Below are 12,283 nucleotides of genomic sequence, written 5' to 3' on the forward strand. Positions count from 1 at the left end.
ATTTGTGGTGTCTGGCACTGGGACGTTGGCAGTGGATCTTTCGGGCTGGGATGTTTTGTGGATCAGGTTTGTTCCAGTAGATGCTGGTATGCCCAAGACTCTGATTTGTATTACTCGAGCTGTTTCTGAGCAGTTTTTCTTTTTGCAAAATGATGGAGGGAAGCCCTCTGTGCGTCAGTGCCTTGAGGCGGTGCAGGTGGGGTGGTCTCTGTTGTCTGCAGGAGTGATCAAGTAGGTGGCCAGGTTTTAATGTTATGACTTTTTGGCGTATACTTACTGGAAAGACTGAGATTGCTTATCATTTTGTCGAGCATTTTTGATATGCATACAGGTATTTTGGGGACCCAGACAGCAGCCCCTTTCCTTTAGCGTGGTGCATTTGTCTGCCTTGTTCCCTTCCGTGAGCCCAGACTCATTCAGATGGTTTATTTTAGCTATAATAAAATGGCCTGGCGTGCATAATCTAAGAATCCTGCACAGCACACTTCACTGTCCATGTTGATCATTGCATGGCGTAAAGGAAATTTTACATTATTGTTAAATTAAGCACACTCATAATGTCTCACCAGCTTCTTGATGGATTGTCCGTTCGTTCAGTTCACCGGCTTTTTGCATCTTCACATCACGAACACTCCAGATCAGCAAACTGCCGTCTGAGGCTCAGTGATAATAGAAATGCATCGGCAGCACAGACCGTAGCCTCCAAAACAACCATACAGCTGATTCGACATCTTTCTAAGACAGTTTCAATAAAAACTGGAGTTTATCTCCTTCACGGAGGCTGGATTTATAGCAGGACGGCTGCATTAGATTATCTTTATCCAGCTGTATCATAACCTGACAGCAGAGTGTATGCACCGATGCCATCCTCAGGCTCACTACGACTATAAATCTCTTGAAGGTTTCTTTCTCCTTCCACCCAAAGAGCTGTTGTGTGTGTTTGGTTGTTTTTTGTAAATCTGGTGTGTAGCCTACATTCTCGTTACCATGTCCTCCTCTTCCAGCACGAGAAGTTGGATGCCACTTCCAGGAGCCTCAAACTGGCTGCTCTTTCTTCCACTATCAAAGGCTCCAGCACGTTCCTTAGCAGCTCGCTGAGATCTGACACACTGTGTGAGTACGGAGCAGCTCTGACAGCCTTTCTGTTCTATGCTTTGATGGGAGTCGTGTATTTCCTGCATCTCTGTATTGCTGATCATTTGAAAATATACAGTACGGCGGTATTTTGGAGTAAAATTATTGTCAAAGTATTCTTATTTTTCTAAATAACTGCATCCAGACTGTAGTGAAAAGGATGTTTCGGTGTTTCTGATCTGCATTCATTTCAGTATAACGCTCACCAATAACCCAAATTTCACCATGTTACATTCAGGGCACAGTCTCGCTTTCATTTAGTATGTAAACATGGCAGCCGGCGCTGAAACTTTCCATCAGTGCTCTGGAAATGAGTCTGCCTGTATCACTGCCAGTGGCTCCCAGCCAAAATCACTTGTAGCACTTTCCTAAGCCGCTTACAAATATTTGGCTCAGCGCGAGAGGAGCGTACTTTCTGTGGCTTTGTGTCCATTTTACCTCCGAGATTTATGGAGGCCAAAACATGTTCGTGGCTGTTTAACACTGGTGTTAATATACAGAGTAATTCCCACACATAGTTGCGACTTCCTCGGCTGTAGCAGGTAGTGCAAATCATATTTTATGCGCCTTGTTAGTGAGAAATGTCTTGTTCACAAATGTCGCGCTGTGATTGGTTAGTAAATGAAGCAGGACTGTAACTGTGTATCCTTTCTTCTCTCCTCTGCCACAGCGCCTCTCAAACACTTGACCACTTCAGACCTGGACGACTCCAGAGTCGACGGGGCCAAACCTCTCGCAGATTAGTTCAACCTTTAGCAAACCTTTATCCATCTCTACAAACACACACACACACCGACTCTACCTGCTGGTGCTCATCCGGAGCGAAACGTAGTGAGAGGCCTTGCACTCGACGCTAATCCTCCACGACTACCTCAGCCAGGCAGTCGGCGAATGTGCTCGGGACCGAGACTGTGACGTTTTATTAAAGCAGAACTTTAAGAAACACTTTAAAACATGAGCTAAATATCTGCACGCTGTAAAGAGTTTAACTGTTATTTATAATCATGAATGTATTTCAAAGCAAAACGGTTTCACTGTTCCACGTTCTTGTCTTGTTCTAGATGTGGTTAAATGTCTGTTCTGCTCTTATCATCATGTGTTTCTGCTAAAAGACAAACTCCATAAATGAACTCGTGGTGCCTTCTGAACAATATGCAGTTTTTTAAAACTAGCGCAATGTGACAAATGTTTTTGTGTGTGCGTTTCCATCCAACTCTTGATGAATGAGAAACTCTTTCTATGTTTTGTATACTGCAGTATTTATATTTGTAAGAAAGAAGGAAATGAGCACAGTTAGATGGTTATTTTGTCATGAAATATGAAGGAAGTGTATGCACTGTGAATAAATCTGCATGGAGCTAAATGTCTAGTTTTCTATGCACACTTGATGTCCCCTTCATTTCAGACTGAAGTGTTTGCTTTGCAGCAGCTGAGAGACTCCAGCTACTCCCAGCGGTATCTTTTGCTTTCAGCTGAAATCCTTCAGAGGGACAACCTAAAGCCACACACGAGAGGAACGTCCTTTTAATTTACTGCTCGGCTGTTAAGCTAGAAATACAGTCCCCGGTGCGTGAATATTAAAAAATGTTTACATAATCTTTGTTTGGACATTCTGTGTTTGCACGGGTTGGTTGTGTACAGCATAAAACCAGATGTCACTGGATTCTGGCAGAGCAGGGAAGCTCAAACTGATGCAAAGGTCAAAGATTCCTCCGTATATAAGTAAATACATTAAATACTGTTACTTTTTTTTTCATCACTACTGATTTAATAAAAAATTGCAAATACAACAGACATGTTTTATCGGCCTGTCACACTTCTGCCATTATCTGCCTGTATTATGTCATTTATTCCTCTCAGCCTTAATAAAACATGCTATTAACGTGTGTTTGTTTTCTGTTGCAGTGATGGCTGTAACTTTATGAGAAATGCAAAAAAAGTTTGAAATGATCAGAGTAAACATTTAACATTAATCACCTGCAACTCAACACCTCAAAGACTAAGGAACTGGTTGTGGACTTCGGGAGGTCCAGAGAAGGTCCACTGCCGGTTCAGATAGAGGGGGAGGAGGTGGAGGTGGTCAACAAGTACAAGTACCTCGGGCTGTGGGTGGACAATAAACTGGACTGGTCATGCAACACAGAGCACCTGTATAAAAAAGCCCAAAGCCGACTGTACTTCCTCAGGAGGCTGAGGTCTTTTAACATCTGCAGGAAGCTCCTGAGGATGTTTTACCAGTCGGTGGTTGCTGGAGTACTTTTCTATGCTGTGGTGTGCTGGGGGAGCAGCACAGCAAAGAAGGACTCATCCAGGCTGGAGAAACTGATCAGGAAGGCTAGCTCTGTGGTCGGCATGAAGCTGGACACTCTGGTGACAGTGGCAGAGAAAAGGACATTAAAGAAACTGATGGACATTATGAACAATGCTGGGCATCCTCTGCACACGGCCATAAACAATCAGAAGAGTCTGTTCAGTGACAGGTTGCTTCTCCCCAAGACAAGAACTAACAGACTTAAAAACTCCTTTGTCCCACACACCATCAGACTGTTTAACTCCTCTCTGGAGGGGAGAGGGAGGGGAGACAGGAGGACAAAGGAGGGGGGAACAACTAAGCTGTAGTGCCTCTTCACCTCACTGTACAATACCTTGTGCAATACTTTTTGTAAATAGTCAACAGTGCAATAGACTCAATACTTGAAATGTGCAATTCACTTGTATTTTTATTTTTTATTCCTATTTATTCTATTTATCCCCTTTGTATATTTTATTTATATTTGTCTCTGTATTTATATGTATGTGTGTGTGTGTGTGTGTGTGTGTGTGTGTGTGTGTGTGTATATATATATATATATATATATATATATATATATATATATATATATATATATATATATATATATATATATATATAACAATTCTGTAGCTGTAACTTCGGTCGTTGCTGTGCTTTTTGGAAGTCGAATTTCCCAGAGGAACCCACCCGAGGGATTAATAAAGTTCTATCTTATCTTATCTTATCTTATCTTATCTTATCATACAGTGTAGTATGAATAAGACTGTGGATAAGAAGGACTTAACAGAAGACGTCAAACTTAAGAAGGAAAGCACTGTAGTCTATTGATGTACCCACTTACAAACAGCCTTTACCCTGCCTGTATATTTAGGATAAGGCAGCATGGTGATGTGGTGGTTACGCCTCACAGGAAGAAGGTCATGAGTTTGAATCTACCAGCTCGCCACGGCTTTTCTCTGTGGAGTTTGCTTGTTCCCTGTGTGGCTGTCTGAGCTCTGTCTGGGAACTCTGGCTTCTTCCAGTCCAAAGGTGTGCAGTTAGTAGGGTCAGGTTAGCTGTTGATTCCAAACTGGCCCTTGGTGTGAATGAGAGTACAAATGGTTGTTCACCTCTCTGTGTTAGCCCTGCAACAGGCTGTGCCCGGCCTCTGACCTGTGACAAAATACTGAAACTTTAAAGTAAGACACAGGTTGAGAAGAAAAAAGGAGTTCTAAACAAGGTTATTATAGTTTACTGTGTTTATATTGTAATACTTGTACTAACTGAAATTAAACCGAATTAAAAACAAAAAGTCAAAATGAAATAAAAGCAACCTTTAGCTACAACCACAGTATAACAGAGTGGTGTAGCCACTGCAACGTCAGCGTTGGTTTGTGAAGTGTCAAGCTGAGAACAATGAACTCATCAGTGAAGTGCAGACATGAGACCTGCAGGACTGTTTCCCCATTTACTCCTTTTTGCAGGAGTCAAGAATACAGGCTTAACTTTCAGTCCTGGAAGCTGTTTCCATCTTTTATATACAGTTTGTGGCTGGAAAAATGGCATCAAGTTGATTTCTTGTTCACTGGTATCAAATGCTAAATTTTATTTATTCATTAATTTATTTTTGTTTGGTAACTCCACTTTCCCAAAACACTGAAACTCCTGAGCTTATTATACGGTGGCCCTGAGAGGCCAAACGGACTGCAACCTAATAAAACACCAGCAATAATAAAAACGCGGCAAAAACACACAAAACACAACAGAAATAGGAAAAAACACAGGGGAAGTGTTTCTGGGGAGACAATAACCCGACCAGTTTTGCGAACTCCTCAGTAAGGAAGATCGCTATTGGCTGTCCTAAAAGTCGCTAAATGACGTCATAACCTAATTTGCATAATTGGTCATGCTAATATAATTGTAACCTACGCTGTTGGAGAGAGAAATAACATCGTGGAAAAGACAAAGAGAGCAAAAAACATCCTAAATGCATTTAGAATTTATTTAGAACTACAAATTAAATTTATTTGAGCAATTATTGTTTTTTAATGTCACAATTCCAACCCTGCTCCTTTATCCGGGCTTCGACCGGCAAAAGTGACCCGAAATAGGCGCTCTGGTGGAGTTACTTTGTGTGTGTGTGTTTATAAGTAGTTTTAAACCACAAAACAGCATAAGAGTAAAAGAAGAACTGACTGCGTTACAGTCAGTGCGGAGCGGCGGCTTCGCTCATACGCGACTCATTTGCAGTTTGGACGTATAGGTGTGAACATCTCCTGCAGCGGGGGGAGGACTGTCCTCCGCCCGTGAGCGCTTTAGCACGGGTGAGGTGCCCACGGCAGCACCGCTGCTTGTTGAGAGTAAGAGCAACACGCTCTTTCACGTCAAAAAGTCGTCATAAATAAGTCTCCAATAACAACAGAAAAAGTCGCCAGATTTGTCGCTAGTCGCTTTTTAGAAAAAAAAAGTCGCTAAGGGGTCTGAAAAGTCGCTAAATATAGCGACAAAGTCGCTAAGTTGGCAACACTGAACCCGACGGACCAGTTGCAGGAACCCAAAACTTGGTAGGCGTGTTTTATCATGATTCATATCATACTGATGGATTTTTAGGCTAATAGTTAGGCTAACACACCTCTCATCTTTCCTCACAAAACCGATAGATCCTCCACTTATTTTAAGTGTCTTCCAGCGAAATTCTTATTGTCTCCCCAGAAACACATCCCTTTTGTTTTTTCCTATTTCCCTTGTGATTTTTCCTATTTCCGTTGTGTTTTGAGTGCTTTTGCCGCGTTTTTCTGCTGGTGTTTGTTGCAGTCCGCTTGGCCTCTCAGGGACTGCGGTCAAGTGAGCCCTCACTTACGAAGTCACAGTCAAGCTAGCCGCACCGCCAGCCGCACCTAAAATGTTGTTGCACTACTCTTACGCATATTACGGCGCGGCTGGACTGTAACTGCGCGCTTCCAGCGCGGCTGCTGCTATTACGACCAAAAAGATGAGACGGGGGGGGGGGGGGGGGGGGGAACCAATCAAATAGGATAAATGAGTGAATGAAATAATACAACGACTATAAACTGAATGCAATCAGAGGTCGAGTCATAGAGGCTGGTTTTCAGTCACGTTCAGCATCCCAATGCGCTCAGGTAAAGTTTGGGGTCATATCAGATAATAATACGGTGGCCCTGAGAACTGCGGTCAAGTGAGCCCTCACTTACGAAGTCACAGTCCAGCTAGCCGCACCGAAAATGTGGTTGCACTACTCTTACGCATATTACGGTATCGGTGCCGACTGGCTTAGAAACGCAGTCTTTTCTGTCCTGACACTATTTTACTTCACAATCCACTCCCAGTTTTAGTTTATCTCCACTCCTCCCCCTGTGATCCACAGCCCAAATTACTGTATGATTCAGAGAAAATTAATAATGAAATTTACCCAATTTACTCTACTGTACTTTTAATGTCCTCATCTTTGAGCTCAGATTACAGGAAAACTAGAAGAGGTGACGCAGATATCTCACTGGATTATGACTCTGGGTGACCCCCACTCTTCACCCTGTCATCCACAGCCAAAATTACTGTAAAATTAAATCCTAATCCATTACCGAACAAAATGAGTTCATTGAAGTATTTGCTTAACTACAAGAAATTTCTTTCCACACACAATTAAAATTTTTCAAAATGTCATTCACACACCACCTCAAGTAGCAACTTTAGTTTTAGACATTATTTATTCAGTGCTTAATCACAACAATAGCCACCTTAAGGCACTTTACATAATAAGTTAAACCTTACAATAATACATACAGAGAAAAACCCAACAATCATATGAGCCCCTATGAGCAACAGTGGGAAGGAAAAACTCCCTTTTAACAGGAAGAAACCTCCGGCAGAACCAGGCTCAGGGAGGGGCGGGGCCATCTGCTGCAACCGGTCAGGGTGAAAAATTACATTACTCAGATTTCTCATATTACTACTACACAGTTTAGATATATTGTTATTCATTATCTGTCATCACACAAATCAACCCAAAAAAATCAAAAAGGAAATACTTGAAGTACGAGCACAAAGCAAGAATGTTATACACATTGTGTTTTACACATGTGTTCCTCAAAACACCAATAACAACTATAAGCAGATTATTCAAGTAGCTTTCACTGCATGTGGAATTAGGTTACACAAAGCACACACTTCCACTCTGTCTTCTGAGCACTGCTGAGCTGTTCATTTGTCATGTCCAGGCATTCAGAATGGAACCAGCGGTTATCACATTGGATCTGTAAACAAAAGCATATGAACTTTCATAAACACATTAAGTAAATAATTCTATGTTTTAATAAATTACAATCCTTAAAGACACAGAGTCAAATACTTTGTTGCAGATAACATAAAACTATTTTTAAAAATACTATACCCAGTCAGTGATGGAGGGTCCTGGATTAGGTGGTTTCGCCGTTGCACACATGGCACAGTTGTTGTCACTGTCAAATACTAAAACATTATATATATATATATATATATATCAGCTGGATAGCGTAGTGGTTAGACTACACGCCTTTGGAACAGAGGATTGCAAGTTCGATTCCTGCCTGGGGCGTCTGTATCCAGTAAGGGTCCTAAGGCTAGACCCCCTATGCTAAGCAAGCCTACCGCAGACATGAGCGAGACAGATAAATATGAAGGCATGCCGGATCAACAAGGTCCGCGTCAGGTGTTGAGGAACCAGGGCACCCTGACGAAAAGTGGGCTACTGGAACAAGAAGGCATCGGTGGGCAAGAGACGAAAACAGGGCGTTGTTGGAATGCTACTATGCAAGTAACCCCGGCGGAAGGGGCTACATGAATAGGATGAGGGACCTATGGATTCTTCGATACCCAACATCCACAATGACGGCGAAACAACTAGTAGCTCAGTGTTCCAACATTCGAAAAAAGGGACTGCTCTCACAGCTAGAGATTGACGAGGTACAACACAAATGCTACGGCAAGGAGGAGTCAGGACGCCAGGTCAGGGGGGAGATATCATCACCCCCACCCGAGATTGGGTACATAGCCCCAAGTGCGATAGGAGAGTTGAGTGCGAGAGGAACTGACCTGAAAAATAGGATCATGGCCAAGCTTGAAACCTGGATCCCCCGTAGCCGGTTACCAAGATTACGTGAAGTTCCCTCAGAAGGTCTGCTAGATGATGTTAATGCAGCACTACGGACAATACCTACAACCACGATTACCGACACTAACAAGCTGATCTACAATACGGCAACAGTGATCAGTGAGATGCTTGGCTACAAGTTGAACAGCGACAAGGGGCAGTACCCTCCATGGAGAAGGAGGCTAGAGGGCAAGATCAAAGTAGCACGGAGGGAGGTTAGCCAACTAACGGAGTTGCAGAAAGGTGCGACAAATAAGGTGCCTAAGAAATACAGCAAGCTGTCCATACCTGAGGCCTTGGAAACTGCCAAGCAAAGACTCACAGCCTTGGCCAGCCGCTTGAGGAGGTACACCAGAGAGATAGAAGGCAGGAGAATAAACCAGCTGTTCTCCACAGAACCAGCAAAGGTGTACTCTCAGTGGCAAGGGAACAATAAGAGAACAGCACCACCAAGGCTGGAGACGGAGCAATACTGGAAGAGCATATGGGAGAAGGATGCAACCCATAACGGCAATGCTCAGTGGCTAGAGGATCTGAGGGCTGACCACAGCGACCTCCCTGAACAGGGTCCAGTAACCATCACAGTGGCAGATATCCAAGAAAGGGTCTCCAGTATGAAGAGTTGGACAGCACCAGGGCCCGACATGGTTCACGCCTACTGGCTGAAGAAGCTGACTGCACTCCACGAGCGTCTGGCAGCACAAATGAACCAGCTGCTAGTTAACGAGAGACACCCGGAATGGCTAACTGAAGGCCGGACGGTCCTGATCCCCAAGGACCCCAAGAAGGGACCGGTCCCCTCCAACTACCGACCAATAACCTGCCTCAGTACTACATGGAAGCTCCTGTCAGGCATCATATCGGCTAAGATGAACAGGCACATGGATCAATACATGAGCGGGACACAGAAAGGAATTGGCAAGAATACCAGAGGCGCAAAACACCAGCTACTGGTAGACAGAACAATCAGCCGAGACTGCAAGACCAGACTGACCAACCTGTGCACTGCCTGGATTGATTACAAGAAGGCCTATGACTCAATGCCCCACAGCTGGATACTGGAATGCCTAGAATTGTACAAGATCAATGGGACCCTAAGAGCCTTCATCAGGAACTCAATGGGGATGTGGCGTACAACACTAGAGGCCAACTCCAAGCCCATAGCACAAGTCACCATCAAGTGCGGGATCTACCAAGGAGATGCTCTGTCCCCACTGCTGTTCTGCATAGGCCTGAACCCCCTCAGTGAGATCATTAACAAGACTGGCTACGGATACCGACTACAGAACGGAGCAGTTGTCAGCCACCTCCTGTACATGGATGACATCAAGCTGTATGCCAAGAGTGAACGAGACATCGATTCACTGATCCACACTACCAGGCTATACAGCAATGACATTGGAATGTCGTTCGGACTGGAGAAGTGTAGTCGGATGGTAACAAAGAGAGGGAAGGTAGTCAGAACTGAGGGGATTGAACTACCAGAAGGCAACATTGCAGACATAGAGGACAGTTACAAGTACTTGGGGATCCCACAGGCGAATGGGAACCATGAAGAGGCCGCTAGAAAAGCTGCAACCACCAAGTACCTGCAGAGGGTCAGGCAAGTCCTGAGGAGTCAGCTGAATGGTAAGAACAAGATCCGGGCCATCAACACGTACGCCCTGCCCGTGATCAGGTACCCTGCTGGGGTAATAGGCTGGCCAAAGGAGGAGATAGAAGCCACTGACATAAAGACAAGAAAGCTCCTTACCATGCATGGAGGGTTTCACCCCAAATCCAGCACCCTGAGGCTGTACGCTAAGCGGAAGGAAGGGGGCCGGGGACTGGTGAGTGTCAGCACCACAGTCCAGGATGAGACAACGAACATCCAAGAATACATTAGGAAGATGGCCCCAACTGACCGAGTGCTCAGTGAATACCTCAGGCAGCAGAAACCCAAGAAAGAGGAGGGAGACGAGGAACCATCATGGAAGGACAGGCCCCTGCACGGTATGTACCACCGGCAGATAGAGGAGGTGGCTGATATCCAGAAATCCTACCAGTGGCTGGACAAAGCTGGACTGAAAGACAGCACAGAGGCACTAATCATGGCAGCACAAGAACAAGCTCTGAGCACAAGATCCATAGAGGCTGGGGTCTATCACACCAGGCAAGACCCCAGGTGCAGGCTGTGTAAAGATGCCCCAGAGACAATCCAGCACATAACAGCAGGGTGCAAGATGCTAGCAGGCAAGGCATACATGGAACGCCATAACCAAGTGGCCGGCATAGTGTACAGGAACATCTGTGCCGAGTATAACCTGGAAGTCCCGAGGTCAAAATGGGAGATGCCCCCAAGGGTGGTGGAGAATGACCGAGCTAAGATCCTGTGGGACTTCCAGATACAGACGGACAAAATGGTGGTGGCTAACCAACCGGACATAGTGGTGGTAGACAAACAGAAGAAGACGGCCGTAGTGATCGATGTAGCGGTTCCGAATGACAGCAATATCAGGAAGAAGGAACACGAGAAGCTGGAGAAATACCAAGGGCTCAGAGAAGAGCTCGAGAGGATGTGGAGGGTGAAGGTAACGGTGGTCCCCGTGGTAATCGGAGCACTAGGTGCGGTGACTCCCAAGCTAGGCGAGTGGCTCCAGCAGATCCCAGGAACAACATCGGAGATCTCTGTCCAGAAGAGCGCAGTCCTGGGAACAGCTAAGATACTGCGCAGGACCCTCAAGCTCCCAGGCCTCTGGTAGAGGACCCGAGCTTGAAGGATAAACCGCCCGCAGGGGCGTGCTGGGTGTTTTTTTTTTTTTTATGTTAGTGTTCACAACACAAATAAATATGTCCATTTGAAGAAGATATTACACACCGGAGGCCTCAAGTATTGTCTGTGCAAATGTCCTTCGTGCCTGGGCCATCTCGTTTTTTGTCGTCAAAAATGTCATTTCTGGTTTATTTGGGAATGCTTCCATTACTGCTTTGACCATCTGAAATCAAAACAAAAATTTTTTAATTGAAAACATCTGCAAATGTTACACTTCCTGTTTACACAATTTAACCTTTTAAGATTATTTTAACTTCCCCCACCCCATCTTCTTATCTAATTTTACAGAACAATATTATTGCATCAATGTGGTGCCATACCATGATGACCATTACTCCGCAGCTAGAACCATCCCGTTGAAATGGATGTGTCAGTACTCCTCCTCGAAGTCTCACATTCACCCAGTCTGTTTTGTTGTAGCATGTCCTCCTCATTTTGAAGTATTCACTTTGTGAACATAACATATATCACATTTATATACAAATGAAAGATAAAAGTCACACAGAAAAAGACACATATAGTACATATCACTGTTTTTAATGGTGTGTCAGAAAGCCCTGTGCTCTACATTATGTTAGATGAAGTATCAAACTTATTAATATGTTCTTTTAAATCTACAAATGTTAACTGTCTCAAATGTATCACTGCTTAAACACGGTCAGTGTTTTTTTTATTATTTAAAATTACATATGTGAGTAATTTTGAATTATTTTTTTAAATTCTTTAAAGAACTGATAACCACAGATTTTATTAAACTTTAATCTACAACCATACGTTCACCTTTAGAAAAAGACCTCCTAAGTCCTCCTGTCACTTCTCTAATACTTCATGTTATTATATATATGTAATAACGCATAATTACCGGAATCTTTTGGCTGCACGGTCAGACTCTTCCTGCTCCAAAGAGTTTCTTGACGGA

General features: G+C 44.1%; 1 protein-coding gene and 1 long non-coding RNA gene across 6 annotated transcripts in view; one reads left to right on the forward strand and one right to left on the reverse strand.

Annotated features, from left to right (window-relative positions):
- Positions 1-3,684, forward strand: part of cep128 (centrosomal protein 128) — a 51,490-nt gene extending 47,806 nt beyond the window's left edge. For 2 of the 5 annotated variants that reach the window (XM_080883590.1, XM_080883593.1), the window contains 2 exons: positions 1,005-1,113; positions 1,805-3,681. In XM_080883590.1, the coding sequence (XP_080739716.1) occupies positions 1,005-1,113; positions 1,805-1,878 (183 nt within the window). In that variant the 3' untranslated portion in view covers positions 1,879-3,681. Of the gene's footprint in view, positions 1-1,004; positions 1,114-1,804 lie in introns of all 5 variants that reach the window. The other 3 variants (XM_080883592.1, XM_080883591.1, XM_080883594.1) reach the window with 2 other exon arrangements.
- A 7,729-nt stretch (positions 3,685-11,413) lies between these two features.
- Positions 11,414-12,275, reverse strand: LOC308397457. Its single transcript, XR_013971771.1, has 3 exons — positions 12,227-12,275; positions 11,685-11,811; positions 11,414-11,527 (listed from the first exon to the last, which is right to left on the reverse strand). It is a non-coding gene; the product is annotated as an uncharacterized lncRNA (long non-coding RNA).
- Positions 12,276-12,283: the final 8 nt, after the last annotated feature.

This window comes from Rhamphochromis sp. 'chilingali' (assembly GCF_963969265.1).
Source record: "Rhamphochromis sp. 'chilingali' genome assembly, chromosome: 5".
Lineage (NCBI taxonomy): Eukaryota > Metazoa > Chordata > Actinopteri > Cichliformes > Cichlidae > Rhamphochromis > Rhamphochromis sp. 'chilingali'.